The sequence below is a fragment of the Talpa europaea genome (assembly GCF_964194135.1).
Source record: "Talpa europaea genome assembly, chromosome: 10".
Lineage (NCBI taxonomy): Eukaryota > Metazoa > Chordata > Mammalia > Eulipotyphla > Talpidae > Talpa > Talpa europaea.
In genome coordinates this window covers 99,517,010-99,540,781 of record NC_140077.1, presented here as the reverse complement: position 1 = coordinate 99,540,781, position 23,772 = coordinate 99,517,010, and the positions used below count along the sequence as shown (strand labels likewise).

Here is a 23,772-nt window from a genome sequence, read left to right as displayed (position 1 = left end):
ATCTGAATCAAGTTATGAAAACAAGCTAAGTGCCCAGTGACAGATGAGTGGACTGAGATGTCATAAATACACACAATAGAATATGACTCAGCTATAGAAAAAGATGAAATTCCTCCCATTTACAACATGTATGGAACTGGAGGGGATTATGCCAAACAAATCGGAAGGCAAAAGACACATACCAGATGATTTTACTCCATTGTGTAATATTGAATAATGGAACATACTGGTTAAAAAAAAGACTGAGAAAAAGATAAAGTGATTTTTTTCCTACAAGTATTTTAAGAACTACTGATTTTGAACTTTTTTCTGTTCTAGCATCTTTCTTTCTCCCTCTCTTTTTATTTTCACCCTCCTTTTCTGTTATCTTAGAAAAGTGAATAGAACAGTTGGGAAAAAAACACAAGTGTTCACTTTATCAAATGCAGTAGTTTGGGAAAAAAACACAAGTGTTCACTTTATCAAATGCAGTAGTAGAATGTAAATAATTGTTCTCAGTGAGGAATTGTTTAATTTGTCATATGTTATGGCAAATGAAACAAGAATATCTTTTACTAAATTGGAATATTTATTTATTTATTTTTAAAGATTTATTTATTTATTTATACAAGCACTGGTTACAGTCAGAAGCACGGGAGGGTGAGAGAATTCACCGGAGTCAGAGTGGGGAACAGAACAGGCAGACTGATGAAGTACACTGCTGAGGGGAGCAGCGGGCGGCAGGAGAGGTCTGCACGCCATGTGGGACCCTCGCCGGTGGCCAGGGATCGAACCAGTGCTGCAGAGGCTGCGGGCAGCTTCGCAATGCAGCGCTCAACCGCTGCACCACCAGGGAGGCCCCTAGATTGGAATATTTAGATTGAAATTCCCAGAATATATTTTATGGCTCTGTGAAAATATGCATAATCAAGTTTTGTCTATTTGTGAATATATTAGATATAAGGCATTTTATTAATCTTGTTTCGCAATGTTATAAAAACTAGATATTATAATATATAATGTATTATTCAATTTAATAACAGTGGCTATTTCCTTTATTCAACCATTTTTTAAAAAGATAATGAGGTCAAAGGAATTTTATCTTTTTTTTTAATTGAGATCATTGGTTATAACCTGGGTAATACAGCATTTTATTTTTTCTGTAACTACAAATGTTTAATCTAGTTCTTTTTGCCATTTCATTTACTAAAATGTTATAAACACACCTACTGATAGTATTTAAAACATACATAGTCATGGCAATGGTCATTGCTGTCTTTTTTTCAGACTGGTAGAAAGAACATTTAAGATAGTATATAGAAACAGTTACTGAAACAAGAAACACTTAACTGGTATTTTCAGAAAGCTTAGTTATACTGCCAGAGGTTGTGTTACTCTAAGTGTCTCATATTACATTTTCTTTAAAGATTCACAGATGATGTTGAAATAGGATGGATCAACTGTCTTATTGATTTGCAAGTCCTAGATGTACTTTTAATTTTGCCATTAGCTTGCTAAGCAATTCTTAAACATGCACTCTAATAAGTTAAAAAAATTGAAAGTTAGTAAAATTTAATGAAAGGGCATTAAAGGTGCACAAGCTATCCACTTAAATAGTTGGAGATGGACTGCATATAAGGGTTCAGTTTTACTGTTATTATGATTCTTTTTATGAAGTTGTATATTAAATTTCCTGTAGAAAACATGAAATGATTACATGATAAGGATATGGAAAGGTGCAAACTTGTCATCTTAAATACTCATCAATAATTAAAAAAAAAATGTGGGCCTCTCTGGTGGCTCAGGGGTAAAAGTCTCAACCCTGTCAAGCTATCACCAGCCACTGTAGCATGAGTTAGATCCTGGCCAGGGAGCTGACCCACATGGCACAGCAGTCTTCTCCTGTATCACCTGCAGTTCCCCTCAGCAGTGTATTTCAGTCAATCTGTCTGTTCTGCTCCCCACTCTGTCTCTGGTGAATCCTCTCACCCCCCACATCTCTGGCCTACACCCCAGTTCTCATATGCATAAATAAATAAAATTAATCTTTAAAAAATTTTAAAATTAGCCTACCATTTAATAATTTAATTTAATCTACACTTTTGTTTCCTGAACCAACTCTCCAATTATCCAAACTGAGATAAATGAACTAGCTGATATATAAAATATTAAAGAAATGAATAGACTTTATGTTAAATTGAAACTACTGACAATTTTGAAGCTACTATTGAAATAAAAATGTAAGCAATGAGAAATCAAACAAGAGTTCTGAAAATATTAAATATTTAAGAAATTCCAAGAAAAAATAAGGACTAAGATTTGAGTGCATATTTAAAATTATAAATTTCATTCACAAAAATCATGAAAATCATTATTTAAATTTTACTATATTTACAATGAAGGAAAGTAATTTAAGTAAAATAATCACCTGCTGTAAAGGAACACCAATAGGAAATATCTAATATTGATAAATCAAAAAATATCACTACCGAACACATTATTTAGAGTCACTGAACATATTCAATTACATGAAGTAGATCTGGGAAGAGGGGACATGCCGTAAGAAACTGCTTGTTATCATAAGCTTTTTTGCATTATTTTATTTTTATCATGTATTTCTATTACTTTGGAAAAAGAAATAGGTGCATTTCTGTGAATACAAAAGTCCTGGATGAGAAAATGTATTTTAAATTCATATTTAAAATACATAGAGTTATGTGATTTTGTGTCAAGAAAAAAGGTTTCATGTATAAACATACTTGTATCAGTAATTTTTGTGTTGCACTTTTCAATTTTACCCTTAAAAGCACCTATTGAAAATCCAAATTACTGTAAACACATTTCTTTCTGAAGTACATAGAATATACTCATGTTTATAGTGAGTCCTTAGTAATCATATAAAAATGTTTTAAAACGATGGCAATAGATTGCAGAAGATGCATCATTCTGCTTACATTCACCCAAATAGCTCCCTTGGTCCTTATTAATAATCTTTTGAAAAAGACATGATTTCTTAGACAAAACCATTTGATCCAAATAGCCACGCAGCACCATTACAAGGCTCTTGCACAACTTACATGCTTCTCACTCTAGTTCCCTCAATGTTATACTTATATACCTAAAATCTAAAGAAACACAATGTGAAAATTTTGAAACAGTGTGATTTTTAATGAAGGATTAGAGGGTTCTTTTTAAGTTCAGAACTTCAAAGACCAATTTCATAAATTTATTTCTTTTAAAATCTACAGAGTAATCTTCTAAGGAATAGTTAGAGGGAGTTTACATTACTTCTCTTTAGGAAGCTCTTTGCAGGATATCATTGTACCACAAAGGGACAAAAGCTTAAATTTTTATCATTCTATAACCCTTTGTAACTTAAGCCATGTTTGAATAAGGACCCTCTGAGAGAACAATAAGTGGGGAAACATTTCGATTGCTTTTCTGGAAAATACAGTGGTATTAAATTCAAAAGGTTTCTCAATGGCTTCACAGGGAAATCAATTGTCAGTGTCAGATAAAAAAGGCTGGTGTTTCAAGTATTTTTGTGGACAGAGTTTGGAGAAGTAGTAATTGGATTGGAAACAGAATGAAATGATGAATAGGGAAATTTGGAGTTTTAACTAAAGGAATTGATGTATGCCTCGAAGACTACACTCCTTGTGGTGAGGGGGGCACCAACAGAAAAAGGAATGTGGACTCTGTGTGCCCAAATATAAGCTCAGTTTAAATTCCTGATGCTTAAGTATTCTAGACACTATAAAATTCTGTTCTTACACGCACGTTTCATCCTAGTAGACTACTAATATTATCAGTTTATAATAGTAAAATAGTTATAGTATGTGGAAATGACGAACTAGGAAACAGACATTTTGGAGGTCATTCACATCAGATTTCCTGTAGAAACGATGTTCTGTGCATAAGATCTGGTGTTTTAGCACCCATGAAAAAATAAGTAACACCTTGGTATGTGTGAAGAGTTGCAGCTATATCTATAATAAGCAAATATAGAAATAGCTGAATTTGGAAGTATTAAAGATTTAAGCAGTGGCCATTGAGGATGGAAAAAATAGTTGAAAATCAAACAGCTACAAAGTTGGTTACCTTTTTCTTCCTTGAACCTATAATTTAAACATTTTTGCCAAACCTATTTCAGTTTGAGTTCTGAATTCATAAGTCTGGAATAGAATTCAATTTGTTTGAAGTTCAGGCTGTTCATACTGAGACAAGATGAAATCATGTGTACAACTAAGATAAATATACCAAGAATCCTATCTAGTAAGGATACATAACAAAAACGAAAAAAAAAAGATGAAAGTATAACATAAAAGTATGTTGTATGAACACTCACTAGTTCACTATCAAAACTTCAGTCCTGATATAATCTGACATTGTACCAAAATTGAATTTTTATTTAGAGCAAGCAAAAAATCAAAAAGCATCTTCTGAGAGGTTTGATGGAATATTCTATATTCTAAATATTTCAGTTTTTATCTAAACTTTACGGGCCAATGAGTTATATTGGGAAATGCACTTCTATTCCCTTAATATCAACAGTGACTTTGAAAAATATTCTATGTATCTTTAATCCCTTTGTGGGAAAAATGACTCCAAAATACTCATTTTCACTACTTGCACACAAGAGATTTATCTTCTAAAATCCAGATGAATTAGTTCATTTTTCTATAATAGAACTCAGCTATTTATACATGGCATCTGCATTGTACATTTTGACTATATGATCCTGAATTAATGAACCCAAGAGGTTATATTTACCTTGAAACAATTCAATGATAAACTACTCTATGAAACATTTCTCACAAATGCATTAAAAGAAGAACACTGTTTTGTCAGAATTGTAAAGTAAGGAAAAATAGTATAATGAAGAAGACATTAGATATATAGATCTTTAAATATAGAGAACACCTAATATAATGAATAGACCAAAGCTCTGAGCCATGGAATTTATATTAAATTCATTCATTCAATTTTAATTGAATTCATTAAAGTCATTTAACAAATGTATGTGTAAGGCATTGCACTAAGCATATTTGGACTACAAACACTGATTAAATAATCATCTCTACTAAACAAGATATGATTTTTTTCATATTAAATGGACAGGTTAATTATGAAAGGGAAAGAATGCACAGACACAAGAGACAGAACGAGTTCACCTATGTTTTATAAGACTATAGAATATGAAATTGAATGATTTGCTTTATCAGAAGCAAATATTTATATACTTATGTTTTTGTTTTGTTTTGTTTTTAATAGAGGCATGTTTTTATTTATTTATTTGTTTGTTTGTTTTGTTTGTTTATACATGCACTGGGTACAGTCAGAAGCGAGGGAGGGTGAGAGAATTCACCAGAGCCAGAGCAGGGAGCAGAGCAGGCAGAAGGACCAAAGTACACTGCTGAGGGTAGCAGCGGGCAGCAGAAGAGGTCTGCGCGCCATGTGGGACCCTCCTCTGGTGGCCGGGGAGCAGCCAGGGATCGAACCGGCACCACAGAGGCCGCGGGCAGCTTCACAACCCAGCACTCAACCACTGCGCCACTGGGGAGGCCCTATATACTTATGTTTTTGATTTACATACATAAACACCTTATTCAAAATGTATCCAGTCAGTATTGATATTATATGATCTTAAAATAAAATTGCACATTGTATTTAAAAGGTTTGTGTACTTGTTGTTAATCTATAACTTCACAAAAATGGTAGCAATTCTATTAAGTAATACAGCCAATAACTGAACTATTTTTAAATTTAAAATTATTTCATTTGTTTTAAGTAATCAAGGATATATTGAACTGAATTATTTTCTTCATTTAAAATTAAAGGTCAGGGCCTCCCCTGCTGGAGCAGCAGTTGAGCGCTGGGCTGCGAAGCTGCCCGCGGCCTCTGCAGTACCAGTTGATCCCCTGCCACCAGGGAGGGTCCCACATGGCGCGCAGACCTCTCCTGCTGCGCCCCTGTTCCCCGCAGCAGTGTATTTCATTGGTCTGCCTGTTCTGTTCCCCGCTCTGGCTCTGATGAATTTGCTCACCCTCCCATGCTTCTGACTGTGCTCAGTACTTGTATAAATAAATAAATAATTCTTTACAAATAAACAAACAAATAAATAAATTAATAAAATTAAAGGTCATTGGATTGTCCTACAGTATATGTGGAGGAAAGATAATCATTTTACTTATTTCACATTTCTTATTTCATTAGAAATATTTTTTTCTTGTTTTAGGGCATGATTTTAAGGTATAAAATACAGGGTCATTTTCAATATATATGATAACAATACTGGCTATGGGTAGGCTTTGAATAGAAGTAAAAATAAAGGATCTAAATTATGACTTTTAACATCTTTTTTACTCATACCTCATTGACATGCCACCTTAAAAATAAATATTAAGAGTAGAAACCATGAAAAGATCTGCCAATAAGTTATTTTGTGTGTCTGGTATGCGACTGAACTTGTGAGAACACATAGGTAATAGCAATACCTGCTATTTATTTCATAATTAATGTATACATACTTATGTCAGTGTGTAAAATCATAATAATATGAAAATCTATTGTTATTTTACAGAAAATATATATTTCAATAAATATAATCAATACTCTTTGCCAGATATTCTGTTCTAAAATTGTAGAAAAAATAGTTCTAGAAAGGCAAGGTGTATACAAATAGAAAAAGGAATGGATATTTTCCCACATAAATCTGAACCATTTATTCTACTTATATCTCATGAAAAATTATATGAACAATAAAAGGTAATTAACATTTATAAAGCATCCAATGTACCCAAATATCCTGTCAGATTATTTACATGTTCTTTTGTTTCATTTGTTAAAGTAATTATTATCTACCAAAATAAGAGATTCTAAATTGAAAAGCAAGTAATCTTGTGTTTATTTTGGGTATTTCACTAGTATTGCCTTAATTTTAATTCCAAACAATTATGAATACACAATACATTGTTTCCTCCTCAAATATAAAACTACCATAGAGCAATAACCAACAAAATAGTTTCAATATTTTCTTCCCAATACAAGTTTCATATACATACATATTTCTGGTATTTCCAAAATATAGTTGTCTTTAACATAACTGTTTCATAAAACTACAAAGAAAGTTTTAAACACTTGCCTGAAACCCAAGTAGCTTTTCGCTGGGTTTAATGTGCCTCTGAAATTCACATTCAATAGGTTGAATCACTTTGATTCCATCTTCATAAAAAACATAGAACATGTTCCCAATTCCAAGACCTTTTGGAATAAAAACACATTCAAAAGTTCAAAATAAAATTATCAGAAATCTTTAAAAAACCAAAACTTAGTGCCCCATGCATCACTGGCCAATCAATTTCTAAAGTCATGTAATGTTAAAAAAGCAAGCCATATGAGATCTTTACTGTATACCTAAGCCATTATGTGGCATTTATTTTGTATTCTCTACCTTATTCTACCTAATATGAAATTCAGTGTGTGCTTTAATATTATTCAATAGATTTGAAATATTTTAAATAATTATAAATGATAATTAAACTCTTTGATGCATAGATTGTCAGATACATTCCCCACTTACTTTAAATATTAATAAAGAAATAAAATTACTTTTTGAAGAATCATATATGTTCTAGTATGGTTAATGGATTTTTCTAGGGAAAATAAAATTTCATTCCTTTTGAGTCTTAGTTTATATATATTAAGACTTCTAGAAATTGACATTCCCCAGATTGTGGAAAATATCCATTTTCCAGACTAGCCTTTGTAATTCGACATAGAGGTCTTATAAATCAGTCTTTGTACTGGCAATGACCAGGGTCTCTTATTATACATTAAAACTTTTATTAGTTTAAAATATTAGAAAATCACAGTGAAATGGTACTTTTAATTATTTTTCTCTCTATAGATATGGGAGTATAAACTCTCAGAATTTCATCTCACTAACTTTATAAATCCACACCTAAAGGGTGTGGGATATTATAAATTAGAACCTTGTAAGGCAGAGGTTGATAGAGACCTGCACCAGAGGAGTTTTCATGCCAGTTCTTTGTGTCTTCTGCTTCTGCCTTTTTCCAACACACCTAGATTTAAGGCATTGCAGTCTTTTTATGGATATTTCAGTGACTCCCTTGCTCAGTGTGCATAACAATATTCAGTCTAACTATACCTTATATAACTCAGTGATAAGCACAACTCTTAAAGATTTATTTTTATTTATTTAGTATACAAGAACTGGGTTCTAGGCCAGAGGTGTGGGGGGTAAGAGGCATCACCAGAGACAGAGTGGGGAGCGGAACAGGCAGGCAGAGTGACTGAAATATACTGGTGAGGGGAGCAGCAGGCAAGACAGAAGAGGTATGCTGTGCTCTGTGGGTCAGCTCCCTGGCTGGGATTCGAACTCATGCCACAGTGGCTGGTGATAGCTTGATAGTGCCGAGACTTAACCCCTGCTCCACCAGGGAGGTCCAGATAGCACAACTCTTCAAGAAATAAGTAAAGTTATTGAAATCTTATATTTTGGAAATCTAAACCATTCTTGCTTAAAATGTTTCCATTCTAAAACATCTATCAAAAGGGAGATAATAAATATCAAAATTACTCCAAGCTTAATTTATTTCGATTGACAACACCTGCAAGGTTTATTAAATGAGACTGAGGATAACAATAAAAGTACATGGATTAACTTGCACAAGTGAATAACGTGTTTATTCAATCTAAGTCACATATATTCTTTATAACGATGAGCCTGGAGGGGTTTCAGTAAGAAAAGTCAGAAGGACAAGGCCATAAACTGGATGATGTCATTTATTTATTTATTTATTTATTTATTTATTTATTTTATGGAGGCATTTTTTTGTTTGTTTGTTTATACATGCACTGGGTACAGTCAGAAGCATGGGAGGGTGAGAGAATTCACCAGAGCCAGAGCGGGGAGCAGAGCAGGCAGAAGGACCGAAGTACACTGCTGAGGGGAGCAGCGGGCGGCAGGAGAGGTCTGCGCGCCATGTGGGACCCTCCTCTGGTGGCCATGGAGCAGCCAGGGATCTAACCGGAGCAGGCAGCTTCTCAACCCAGTGCTCAACCTCTGTGCCACCAGAGAGGCCCTGGATGATGTCATTTATATGCAGAATAAATGCAGAGAAACTAAACAAAAGGTCAGATAAAGTCAAACTAAGAACCAACCCTAAAATGCTAGACTCCAAAATTAAGGCTACTGGCTGGGAAGAGAAAGGGCAGAGAACATGACAGGGAGGGAGTACAATGGACAGAGTAGTGACTGAGGGTGTTTTGTTGGTGGGTGTGATGTGGTGACAGCCCGTGGAAGGGGATATCCTATATGTCTAAAACACAAACAGCAATGTAAGCCAATGCTACTTTAATTAAAAAAATATAATAATGAATTAATACATAAAATGAAAAAAATGAATAATTTTCAGATTAATCTGAAGTGAATAAAATGGCTTAAAATGCTTAATTATTTGTATTAATCAAAATACTAATTAAGCTAAATCAAATAACAACTCCCAAAATGTTAGCAACTAAATAAGCATTAGTTAAATCTTCATTAGATTATAATCGATTACAAGATCACAAAAATATTGTAGAACAAAACCATCCATATTGAATGTTGCAATATGTATTTTATATATGTTTTTGAATTAGGTAACCTTGGCTCTCAATACTTTATATGATTCTGAGGTATAGATTTACAACTCTTCAGATTTATGTTACCACACTGTACCCATGCCAGGGGACCGAGAGTCCTTCCTCCACCATAATGTATTTTAAAATTACATAGTAAACTTAGTTGACAGTAGAATGATTATGCTTTTAATCCACTAGACTAAGAGGTTCTTTTGGTCAATATTAGATTTTATTTATTACTGCATTTCCAGTACTTTCAAAGTGCTTTACATTTAATAGGCTCAAAAAATGTGTGTCAATAAATGAGATATTTCCTTGAAGATTGCCATTCTATATCCTGTGAATTACAATGATGACTAGCAAAAAAATGAAAGTAAAACAGACAGAAGGATGTGGCTCCAAGCATAAATATCCATGTGATTACTAAAATAATGCATATTAAATTCAATAAAATTGAATCAGGTTACAAATTTCTGGCTACCACATTCTAATATGCATTATTGGAAAAAAATTCAGTTAAACAAAATTTCATAGTTTTTCCACACACAGGAAATAATATAAAATTATAAGAGGTATTTTCATTTTGAATTTTCTTTCCATTATTGACCTTAAAGTTTCTGACTTCTTTGGGGTTCTCTGTTAAATAAATTTTCTCTTGACCATGAGAAAGAGGCAAGCATATAATAAGAAAACACAGCTACAGTGTAAGAAAAAATGGATCTCAAAAATGTGTAGTTCATATTTGTTTTTCTATCTTCTAAATATAGAGACAGAAATTTAGTTTGGAAGCTCCAGATAGTTAATATTTTAATTACATTTAATAAAGTAATTGTACACCCTGTTAGGGTTCGGTGATTTCTTAAACAGCTCTATTATCACTGGCCACCATAATTATTATTAAATGCAATCATTTCCAATTGTAATTCCTTGCCAATTAGTGTGGCATCATAAAAAATAAATTATAGATGCCTATGAAACTCAGTCAAGTACATTATTTTCTCAAATATTTTATTTTACATTTTGTTTATCCCAACAAAAAACAAAGAACTCTGATGACAATTAGACGTGAAAATTTACAAAAACACATTTATGGTATATGTCCTAAAATTATCTACAACATGTACTAAGTAGTTATTATTTCCTAAGCATATATTCTGTATCAAAGTCATGAAGAATAAAACGATCATTGATTGGTGGAAAATAATTATTGAGAATACACATTTCCCAAAACTAAGAGAATAAAATTTTAAAAAGATAAGAGTTGCTTCATATAATGAATCTCAGTAAAATCTCAAATAAACTGAAGGTCTCCAAAACTTTTGATGATAGCCTGAAGAATATTAAATTAATACTAAAAATTAATAATTATTGCAAGCAACTCTAATGGTACTAATCAAAGTTCAATCATAAGGAGGGGTTGTTCACAAACATTAAGTAGCTTCATATATCACAGATTGATAAGGAGAGTGTCAACTGTATTTCAAACATTAAGAAATATTTAGGAGGTAAAAACACATAATTTTTTGTTTACAGTGAGGTAAAATAACTTATCCAAATTTTCAATTAATCACAAAAGCCAGCATTTAATCAGCAAAGTCAAATCTGTGGTAACTGATTTCTGACTTAAGTATTGTTCCTTCCATTACAATGACAAAAGGAATAAATCCTTTAAAATGCACATGTGAAGATTTGTTTCCTCTCACCCAGAAAGGCAGTATAAAGAAATGGCTAACAAATATGTCACTGCAATGACTGCACTTGTACATTTAAATGTGAAATATCCAAGGGTAATAAAATGAGATGTAGCTACATGACAACCTCCTCAGTAAACAGCACTCAAAGAAATTTAAACAAGAGATTTAATGAGCAATACCAATGGAATGTGGGGTTAGTGACATTGGGTGTAACTCATCATTGAGTTTAAAATAGAATGGGTAAGTTCTAAACTTTCTTGAAGCTTATGAAACACAGCCCCCATAGGTAACAAGTCTCCAATTCAGTAATAATTGAGGAATGTGAAGTTCATCTAAGATGGACTGATTGCAAACATTTTGCTTAATTTCACTGGTTACTATGTGGTATAATGATGACCTATTCACATTTTTCTCCTAAGAATTTAAATAAAGCATAATTGTGTGTTTGGGTACTTATCAAATACTTTCTTTCCAACCTTTGTTACTAAGGAAAACAATAAAAGCAACAATAATGATGAGTGGATACTATTCATTGTGTGTGCTATACTTATTAAACTGAATACAACCCTACTATGTATTAACAACTAATCTTATTATAGTTGAGATTAAAAAAAATAATGACAAAGAGGACCAAGGTTACATAGTGATGGATACTGGATTTGAATCCAGTCCCTTCAAGAATATAGCCATTTCCTTAAATAATTTATCATACTTTATTCCTAAGACAATGTTTTTTATACCATTCCTTCTCAAAGGTGATTATGAATTGTTTAATAAAATTATAATTTGTGTAATAAAATTATCATTTATTTATTTGAATTAATTGCATGTTCTTAAAGGCATTTCAATATTTGTAATGTAACTTTCTATTCATTTATAAATAATGAATCAACTAGTGAGGAATAATAAGCATTTTTCTGGTAAATGCCTATATAAAATTATTGAAATTTAACAAAAATATTAAATCAAGATAAAGACACATGATAATTTAAAAACTGATAGCAATAAATCTCTAAAAATTAAGCAAAATAATCACAAAAGCGTAAAAGAATACCAAAATATAGTACCTTCTTCTCTCCATAATATGTTAGCTACTGCAGCATGTTAAGAAAAAAGAAAAGAGAATTTCAGTTGCATAATATAAATAATTATTAGAGAGATTATAATCACTATTGTAGAACATGCACCAAAAAAGTAGTGACAGTGGATTCAACAAACTACTTTCAATTAACAAAATGATAACATGCTAGAACTAACTAATAATGCTCTGTTGGTCTCTTGAAGCAGCCAATTCTTTGGAATAAAGATTGTGTTAATAAACAAATAACATTTTATGCTTCACTGGAAAGAATGGGATATTTGAGTTCATTTTCTTGAACTGTATCTCTACAACAGGCTTTGATAGTTAAAACAATTTATTTATTTGACAGTATAGTTAAAAGTCGCTAATAGAAAATGTTGCATTTTTTAAATTCTCAATAATCACAATATGCAATATTGCTACACAATATACAATATTCCTGAGCAAGAAGAGTTCTTGTAAATACAGGATTTTAGATGCAGAAGTAGTCCATTTAAAAGTTTTCACCTCTAAACCAGAAAGAATAAAATTATATCCAAATATATCTTTGTTTGTTTTTGATAAAAAACTAGCAAGATTCTTACATTGCTCCCTGAAAACTACTAGTCATGATGCTGCTTGATATTAAATTTCTAATGTTTTAGGAGCATAAATCTTTCTCTGAGGAGACAGTCATTAATGCTCTTAAATGCCTGTAAATGAGACTGAAACCACACTTTTTTCTTACCATGTTAAAAGAGGGAAATCAAAGCATGAAGAAATGCCATCAATGTCTAACAAATAAACCAAAAAGGTTCCCACTGCTGCAATAAAGATTAGGAATTTAGAATCACTGCCCAGATGATCTGAACACTTATTTTCTTCTCTGAAACTTCACTGTTGCTACTACAAGTTGGATCACTGCTTCATAATGTTAAGAGAAACAAATGCTTCATAATGTTAAGAGAAACAAATCGTAAACTGAATTAACTGTTCTTTCTTCTCTAGTCCTACCTTTTCCTCTCTTTCTTTCTAATCCCCACCCCCTCACAATAGCAATCCTGTATTAATAAGGAAGAATAATGCCAGCTGCTTCTCTTCCTTCCATTGTCAACACCGAATCAAAAGGCAGAATGACAGACAGAATTGATACTCTAGCAGCTCCGGTAACTGGCACAGAAAAAAAGAGAATGGGTCAAGATGCCCAGCAGAGAAGTGTCAGGGAATACAAAGAAACTGGGCCAAGCAGTAAGGGTGTAGCCAACCATGGCTCTGGTAAGAATAAACATTGGCATTGAAATGTGAGAGCATTTTCAGTTGAAGCCTTTCATGTTACAGTGACTCCACACACACAGGTAAACTTTAATAATTGCTCGCTCTTGAAAATAAAATGTGGTCAGGCATGACTTTGAGAATATGATATAAAAGCACTTTCTTTCCCTTCTACAGAGTAGTTTCCCTTTATCCATGGGGGATACTTTCCAAGATCCCCAGTGGAGACTTGAAATTGTGGACAGTACCCAAACCTATATAACTACATTTTCCCTATACATGCACACCTATAATAAAGTTTAATTTATAAATTAAGCAAACTAAGAGATGAATAGCAACAAGTAAAAATAAAATAGAACAAATATAGCCATACACTTAATAAAAGTTGTGTAAATGTTCCCTCTTGATATTTCTTCCTCTCTCTCTCTCTCTCTCTCTCTCTCTCTCTCTCTCTCTTATTTTTGGACTGCATTTGACAAGGACTCACTGGAACCGAGGCCAAGGACTACTATATAATGGACAGGAACTACTGTATGGTTATTTTTGGCTAACATTCTCTATGAAACTTACCTTTCTTACTGGAAAGGGAAGTTACCAGATTTGAATAAACTATGCAGCAATCTTATATCTTGGGGCATTTTTTTTCAAACTCAAGGATAAACTGTTTTGTCACTATGAGAATAAAATGGAGTTTAGCTTCACTGTTGAGTAATATAATACACAACATACAAGAGTAAACAGTTAAATAGTCAATTCCCATAATTGTTAATAAAGGTATAATCAATTCATATATATATATATATATATGGATCTCAAGGTATTTTGATATAAAACAAAAATTTCTATCTTTAACTCTTTCTTAATAGTCCCATGTCCGGCATATGGTATTACCACATTTAAGCATATTTACCCAATTACATCTTTTTTTTAATCCATTCTTCAATATGTTTAAGAAAATTTTAAAGCTAATAATCATTGACCTGGAATAATAACAGCAATGGTAATCAGAACAAACAATTACTGAGTTCTCATTATGTGCTAGACACAGTGCCAAGTATTTTAGAGCATTGGCTCCATTAAAATTTAATTTCTACAAATGACGCTAATTGAGTTAATTTCTATAATAGCTTAATCTAAAAAAGCAAAATAAACAGAGCATGTGTTAAGAATATAAGAGACTAATCAAAGAGTTGGAGTAAAATGATAATATATTAAAAACAAATTGATGAGCAGTATATCTATTTCTTTAAGTATTATACAAAATGTTTTCAGATTAGTCTCGGTAACAAAATAATCCATCCAGCCAACACTGTAGATAGGCATATGTGAATATGGAGATAGGCATGAAGATTGTTCAGAGGGCCACAGAAGCAAGTAGCTGACAACAGATTATCTTCTATCTATGATCATAATAGACTATTTCCAGTATCAGTTGTATTCTAATTTAATGATTATAAATTAATAGATATAAGCAGCCTAAGGCATTTAGTCCTTGACTAATAAGATTACTTGTTATGAACACGTATTTTCTGAATACACAGGTTGTTTTGTAGAAGTTTAAATAGTCTGATGAACAAAGTAACACTATTTTTTGGGAGAAGCCATTATGCCAAATACTCTTCAAAATTGGATAAAGATAATTCAACTTCATATTGAATGCTCACATTAATTGTGTTTCTGAAGCATGTTGTAATGAGTTTCTACATTACATATACCATACTGAGATTTAATAGTAAAAATACAAGATTATAACTGAATAATTAGAATGATATTCACGTAAAGGATACATATATCATACATATTATATATATAAATTATCATAAAATAAATAAGGCAAACTGTCTTTCTATAGTATGAGATGACAAAGGAACATTTCCTGAAGGTACACAATACCATAAAAAATAAAATTTAGGTAATAAATTAAAATTAGAAAGCTTTGATTCTTAGTTTGTAATGTAGAGAAAATAGCTACCCAAGGGCTTATGATTGCGATAAGCCTGTAAATTCGATGACATTCAGATCATGTAGCATCTTGTTATATAACAAGTCTCTGCAATTGTGCAAAAATGACAATGCATTAGAAACTGATCTACTTAATGACACTGAAAAGGGTATTATTTTTAAAATATAGCCTTCAGATATGGTAATTACAAGGCAAATCAGTTCAGTATGTTCTGGGTCAACAGATGAAAAGATTTACAGAACAAGTCACTTTACCAGATGTGACAATGTCATTGGCCAAATGAAAGCATGCATACTAGAATTTATGATAAATAATAAAAGCTCATAAAATAATAAGTGCTTATCAAGCATAGTTAACCTTGACATGTTATGATTATACTAAGTAAATTTTATTTCACAGTAAATTTACTTACACATGTATATATAAATGCCCACAACAAATATTAAATTGTGTTGAATTTCCAAAATATATAGAAGTGTTTATTCTAAAATGTTTTTAGTATAGACTTTAAAGGCTATACTAAATATACTATTGAGTAATATTTAGTGAATGTTAAAAAAAATAATAGTTTTTCATTTGTTAATTCATTTTCCCCCAAAATTAGTTTGCTTTATTTGGTTCTGTTTATAGATTCATCATATAATGACCAGGAATAAAATATTCTACCAGCTATGTTTATCTTTAATTATAGATTTCCCCTATTCCTAATAATGATCATTATCTCTTATTTGCGCACCTATCTCACAATTATTGTGCGTAAAATCAACTATTAATTGATAACTATTATATTTTATATTAACTCTGCTAAAGGACTGCTATTTTCTTATTAATATAACCATTATAATCTCTGTAGACTAAATAAGATCATATGTAAGTGATATCTTTAAGTTATACAACTAACCTCTTGAAGTATTGTTGCCATTCTTTAGATACAGGAAAAAAAAAATGAAGAGTAGAGAGGTTTATTAATTATTCTTCATTACCAGAATGTATAATTTCAAAGTCTGCTATGTTATATTCAAACATTGTTTGCTATGTCATATTAGTTTATTTGCAAAGTTTGCTAGGTCATATTCAAACTGTCTTTATATATTCATCAATTATGTTTTAACCTGCTCAAGAAATTTTCCTCTACTTCTAAAATGTATATATGTTAATTTCTAACAATGTAAACCTGAAGTTATGTAATATAACAATGCAATGCCACTTCAATTAAAAAATAATAAAACAGGTTATACCTTTTAAATAATTGGATTACTAGTCAACTATTGAAATGATTAATTTTTGCATTTGCCACAGCACTGGTTGACCTAGAGGGTATTACTCTAAATTAAATTAGTCAGAAGGAGAAAGACAAGCACTACATGGTTTCATTCATATATAGAATGAAAAAAAAAAAAACAAAAACAGAGAAACATGTTCTCTAAAACAGAAAAACATAGAAAAAAAAATAAATGAACTAAATAAAGCAAAAAATAACTGTTGGACTATATGACCAAAATCATGGTTACCAGAAAGGAGGCGGGGGGTGGGGAGGATTGGAAATCAGGAAAAAGGGACCAATTGGTGTCATGAAGGAGATATTTGAATTTTAAGTGATAATTTGATGGTTATATACAGATATGATTGCTAATGAGATCTATCTCTATCTCTAATCTCTACCAGCTGAAACACATAATATTAAATTTAATGTCACTTCAATAAAAAATAAAAATGAAATAAAATAAAATTTATCCTAAGTAAATAAATAGGAAATATTTCTGAAGGATTTAAATAACATTTTAAATATTTAGGGTCAAGTGGCTACATATTGCTGTATGTCTATATTTGTGTTTTGTGAATTATACATATTGTATATGTTATAATGGTTATTAATTTATACAATCATATATTTACATAATTGTTTATTCAAATAACCTAGTTGTAGAATTTAACCCATTTTTTAAAAAAAATATTTAATTTTAGGTTGTAATAGTCAACCATTATTAATTTACAGAAGTTAATTCTAATGTAAGAATTGTTGCATATATATATATATCTTTTCATGCACTTATTACCACTGTCATAGGTAATATTACCTTTGGAAATATTGGGCTATTGCAACAATTAGAATTATGTATACATTAGAATTATAATACATTATAATATAATTATACATTAGAATACATTAGAATTATATATATACACACTATATATTATATATAATATATATGTGAATATGTGCTATATATGTGAATATGTTATAGTATATATATACTATACACTATATGGTATATACTATATACTATATAGTATACAGTATACTATAGTATATATGTATATATAGTATATATAATTAGTGTGTGTGTGTGTATATATATATATACCATAACATATTCACACATTATTGCAATATATTTGCAAGATTTTGGATTAATCATATTTTCTACTAAACCCCTAGCTACATCTGATATAATCTGTGCTTGGCACTCTATGCTGCCAATAGCTTAAAAATTCAATAACAGCCCACATTCACACTGCTTTTCATCTACCTTAATCCTGGAGATGAGTTATTATCATCTGGGAATTCACTTCTCTTGGAATGGAAATCTATCAAGTGTTTATTGCTATGTGCAAGACATTTTCAAATGAATAGCCTTCTACCTCTACCTAAAACTCTCACATGTTTTCAATCATCATCTTTGTGATAGCATCACACAACCTCTTGCTGCCCATTTCTACTCTGCCTTGCATTTAAATCCTCCCCTGTATACCACTCCAGTAAATCTTAGTTACCAAACCCTTTTCTTAATGTAACTGTACAACATATTATTTTTAAAACACATTTTTGTAGTTCAATTTGTTACATGAGAAAACTTCCAGTGTGTTTGTTGCCAAAGTTGGGCACTGTAACTCAAGATTTTCCAATTCAAAGACTAGGGAATAAGGAAAACATAAACTCCTTAGCCATGTGCCATTTTGCATGAATTGTTCTCCCAAGAGTATAAATTGCTGGGAAATGTAGTGTAAGAAAAAAACTGATTGATAGTAGTATGAGTGCTCCATTATGTAGGAAATAGCTAGATGATTACACTGAAGCTGTAGCTAAACAAAGTAAGTCTGTGTTGTGTCATTTAGTCCAAAAGTTGTAAATTTTTCCCATTTTTTGCTATCACATGGAATTCAACAGTTTTATTCTCTGCATCTTTCAAAATGAAAACAAAAGCAAAGCACATTTTAGAAGAATTTTTGAAATATAAGAATATAAATAGATCAATGCAGGGGGGAAATATTATACAACTTGCTCTGATTCTGTGACAAATGTGGATTCTATAAAAATTGTGTCCTTTGTTTAAAATATTTTGATATTTTGATTTCTATATTTAAGTAAAAGATGTATATTCTAATCAGTTGAGTCATTTTTAAAATGTGCAAAGAAATAGTTATATTTTATATTTGGATATAAAATAAATAGACATCCCCACCAGAAGGTGCCTTAGACTTGTGACAAGCTTTTGGGCTCCAGCAGTCTCCCCTCAGGTCAACCCTATTTGGCTAGGCATTTACTCGCAAGACTATGGGTAAGGTTGGGTGTTTTATTGTAAACTATTATTCTTTCTCCTTTTCTCTTTCCATGTACACTAATTCTATTAAAGTACTTTCCTACTAGAGGTCTTACACACTAAGAATATGATTTGATTGTATGCAGTAGATAGCAGGGCCTATATAGAGCAGGCAAGTTTGGGGGTCCTGTCCATTAACAGAAATACAACAGATTTTTGTGTATTGATTATTAATCCTGCAAATTTATTGAATATATGTATAGCTAATAACTTTTTATAGTATCTTTGAATTTTGTATATATAAGATTATGTCTTCTGCAAACAGAGACACATTTACTTCTTCTAATTTGGATCCATTTTATTTATAATTGATGACTAGGATACACAATATTATGTTAGATAGAATGGTGAGAGTAGGCATTTTGTTATGTTTCTGATCTAAGAGAAAAAGATTATCTTTTTTTTAAACCATCACTTTTAGCATTAGCTGTGGCTGGTCATATATGGCTTTATTATGTTGAGGTACATAGTATCTAGGCCCAATTTGTTGAGCATTTTAAATCATATAAGAGTGTTGTCAAAAGAGCTTTTCTAAATCATAAAACAGTTTGTAAAACATTTATTTGCATCTACTGTATGATCAAGAGAATTTTATCCTTTAGTTTGTTAAAATGAAAATCAAAATGATCGTGTACTTGAACCATCCTTGCGTCCCAAGGCTAACCCTACATAATCATGGAGTATGATCACTTTAATACACAATTAAATTATTTTGCAAATATTTTGTTGAAGAATTTGCACGCATGTTCATCAGAGATATTAGCTCATAAATTTTCTCAAAAGCATAGGCAACAAAATAAAAATTTACAAGTTAGACTATATCAAACTAAAAAGCTTCTACACATCAAAAGAAATAATCCATAAATGATAAGACATCCTATGGAATGGGAAAAAAAATCCTATAGTTTCACCCATGAATTTGAAATGCATTTAATTACCAATATATATTTTTGAAAATCCAATAATGCAGGGGAAATATTAAATAATCCCATTTAAAGAAGTCCAAAGAATTTGAAGAGATATTTTTACAAAGAAGACATAAAAATAGTCAATAGGTATATTAAAAGGTACACTACATAACTAAATATCAGGGATGCGAATCAAAAACACAATACAATGCCATCGCATACCTGTTAGGAGGGCTGTTATCAAAATAACAAAAGATAAAATTTTGGAGAGAATATGCAAAACCTTTCTTAGAGCTTGTATGGAAACTACTATGGAAATTCTTCAAAAATCAAATATATTATTGTCACATGACCCTGTAATTCCACTTCTGAGTACATATGCCAAAGTATTTAAATCAAGATAAAAAAATATATCTGCATTCATATGTTCATTGCAGCATTATTCACAAAAAAGTCAAAATATGAAAACAACCCAAACTATCTATCAACAAACAGTGGATAGAGAAAATATTGTGTTTGTGTGTATATGTGTATATGTGTTCAATACATACGGGTCTTTCTAGCAGAATCTTCCACAAAAAGAGAAGAAATGTCTTCATCTACTCCTGCTTCATTCTTTGCGATACAAGTGTACGCTCCTGTATCTTCATAGCGCACATTGCTTATGTGAACTTCACTGCCATTTGCTGAAAACAGAAGGCAAATGCAACTTGTAAACTACAATTTTAGTTTTGGTACAGTGCTTTCTGATTACACAGTCAAATGGTTCTCTTAGCTTGTCCTAATTAAACTGTTTCCCTTCCTACTTCCATGATTTGGAGCCATGCCAAATTATTCCAAAAGCATTCAAGTGTTTCATAAACTGTGTTGTCACTCTATTACAAAGAATTCAATACTCTATATCAAAAGTATACTCTTAATATTCTATACTCATTTCCTATTTCCCACATTGCATAAGAAGTATTTCATATTAATAACTGTAATTTAATTTATATAGTTATTTTTATTATTCAGAATCTACTTTGTTTTAAACTTTTGCAAAAATTTTAAATAATAAAAACATGATTAATTTATAGGAGAGAATACATCTGAAAAAGGAATTGTGAAAATAAATTAAATGAGCAGGTATAATATGATTGATACTTATCAAGTCTACTTTTTGAATTCATATTAATATATCTGGAATTATTATGGAAAAGGACAGAAAGATAATGCGACATGATTTGTATGTCAGAATACAGAGAAGAAAAATATTTTTCTGTCTTAAAAAGATTTTCAGTTTTTGCCAGTTATTTTACTAAAATAAACTATATTATATTAGGGAAATTAATGTAGTCAATGTGTGTATAACCGAATTAAACAGACTTTTAAATCTTGGTAAAATAATATTTTAAATTAATCCCTGATTAATGAGTTTCATCCCACCAATGGGGAAACCAAAGTATAATTAACTGTTTTCTACATTTGGTCACAAAGCAAGTGCTTTCACATAGACCATATCTGAATTTCCCCAAATAATACTGAATTATCAAATGAGGAATATGAAACTCATAGTATGATCTGTGCAAGTGTATGGTAAATTTCCAGAATTGACTTTTAACCAAAAGTCACAACATGCACTTCAAAGAGGGTAATTGCTTAGAAATACTAGATCAACATCAACAATGAAGAAATGGATAATAAAATATCTATAGTGCTGATTAATATATAATCATACATAGAGTATGAAATTTCGCATACCTATGTATCCAGATTTATCTCTTAGCTTGTATCCCCTACTCACGATTTATTATCTGTCATAGTCTCTCAAAACTTGACGTAGTTTCTCTTGCTAAAAATGACAATAGCTATTTTATAAGAACTCTCATTCTTTTGGTGTTTGGTGTGGAATATAATCAACTTCTGAATTTGCCTACTATATATTTCAAATATATATCAAATATATAATATGTTCATATAATAAGGTTTGTTGCTATTAAATGGGCAATATATGACAAGATCAAAATCTAATTATTGTCAAAATCTAATTAGATCTATCTTTAATTTCTGTTAATCACATCAGTGCTCATTGCTTCATAAATTACAGGTACCAAAATATAAACAGTAGATGTAAGGTGTAATTTTATTGGGGTTATTTACATTGATATGGAAATTTCCAGGATTTAGGTTTCAAAGGTCAAAATACTCTGTCTTAAAATTTTTTACCTTATAAAAATAAGTCAATCTTTCAAAAAAATTAAAAAATGCATACTGATCAGACATATTTACTGTAAAAGTAGAATAATGAGAGAAGTCTGTACTTGTAGAAATAATAAAAACATTAAAATATTAAAATAGTTATTTCTAAAGTATGACTTGATTGAGCTTAAAAGCATGGAACAAGGAACACAATGGACTATTGTGGAGAACCATGGGTGTTTTGGTGATGGGTATGCTATGGTAACATGTATCTGACTAGGTGTGATTGAATATCTCTAAATCATATAAAATATTGTAAAGCAATGTCATATCAATTTTTAAAAAAAGGAATATACACCATGACATAGAGCCTCAAATATCAGGTGCTCCTCTTGATAATGTTAATAAAATTTGCAGATTTTTTTCACTTACAACAATATTATAATCAGCACATATGCAACTGCTTTGGCATTATGTAGACAATTTGACACTACAAAAACGCTTTTTATTTTCACTCACCACATCTTGTAATTCTTATTTTCTATATATTTGATTAGTTATGTACACAAAATTGACTACTAGAATATGCAGGATACTTTACATATTATAATTTAAAGTAATATAAATGTGAAATATTTACTGGATTTATTATTTTCCTGTTTTAATTTTCAATGTTACCAAATATTCACAAAAATAATTTCTATATTATTAATACCTGTAATACATTTTTTTTGTAATTTAAGCATTTAAATAGTCACTTCAAAAATGCATTCTATGAGGAGATGTAATTTTCCTCTTCAGTGTATCTGTTATAATTCATTGGAAGTATTTAATATATACTGTTTAATACTTTGTGTATCACTAAAATAAGCACATAATCACGATAAAACTTTGTTTAAAAAATTAAAATATAAAAAGAATCTATTTTAATCTTATGCTCTTTCAGGTACAATATGTATTTTCACTTATATGATATTCTGTTGTCACTGACACATTTTCTATTTTTCTAAATACTATAAAATATATTATAAATTTTAGCACAAAATGTCTATGTATTCATTTAAGAGAAAAAAATTCAAATTAAAAACACCTTGAAGCGTGAGTTGTTTGGACAGCTTTGGTGTAATATCAATTCCATTCTTCAGCCAGCCAAGCTGAGGGTTTGGTATGCCCTCTGCATGACACCTAAGACTTGCAGTTACCCCAGGTTCTCTAGCCTGGCTTTCAGGATACACCCGAATTACTGGAGGAACTAAAAAAAGAAATGGAAAAGAAAGTAAGTAAGTAAGTAATCCATATTTACCATTTAATTTTTCAAAACAAACAATTGGAATATGGTAAAAATATAAATCATATATTATAATGATGTTTTATATTTCTATAGACATTTGTTTATAAGAACTATTATCCATGGCAATGTACCATGAGTCAGTGAATAGCCCTAAAGGCTATTCTGGAGGCTTTGCCA

General features: G+C 30.8%; 1 protein-coding gene across 3 annotated transcripts in view; it reads right to left on the bottom strand.

Annotated features, from left to right (window-relative positions):
- The window catches only part of FSTL5 (follistatin like 5), a gene marked incomplete at both ends in the record, with an annotated part of 468,907 nt that overhangs the window by 69,869 nt on the left and 375,266 nt on the right, over positions 1 to 23,772 (bottom strand). For 2 of the 3 annotated variants that reach the window (XM_084246222.1, XM_084246223.1), the window contains 4 exons: positions 7,124 to 7,242; positions 12,389 to 12,415; positions 20,678 to 20,812; positions 23,395 to 23,556. In XM_084246222.1, the coding sequence (XP_084102348.1) occupies positions 7,124 to 7,242; positions 12,389 to 12,415; positions 20,678 to 20,812; positions 23,395 to 23,556 (443 nt within the window). The remainder of the gene's footprint in view (positions 1 to 7,123; positions 7,243 to 12,388; positions 12,416 to 20,677; positions 20,813 to 23,394; positions 23,557 to 23,772) is intronic. The other variant, XM_084246224.1, reaches the window with a different exon arrangement.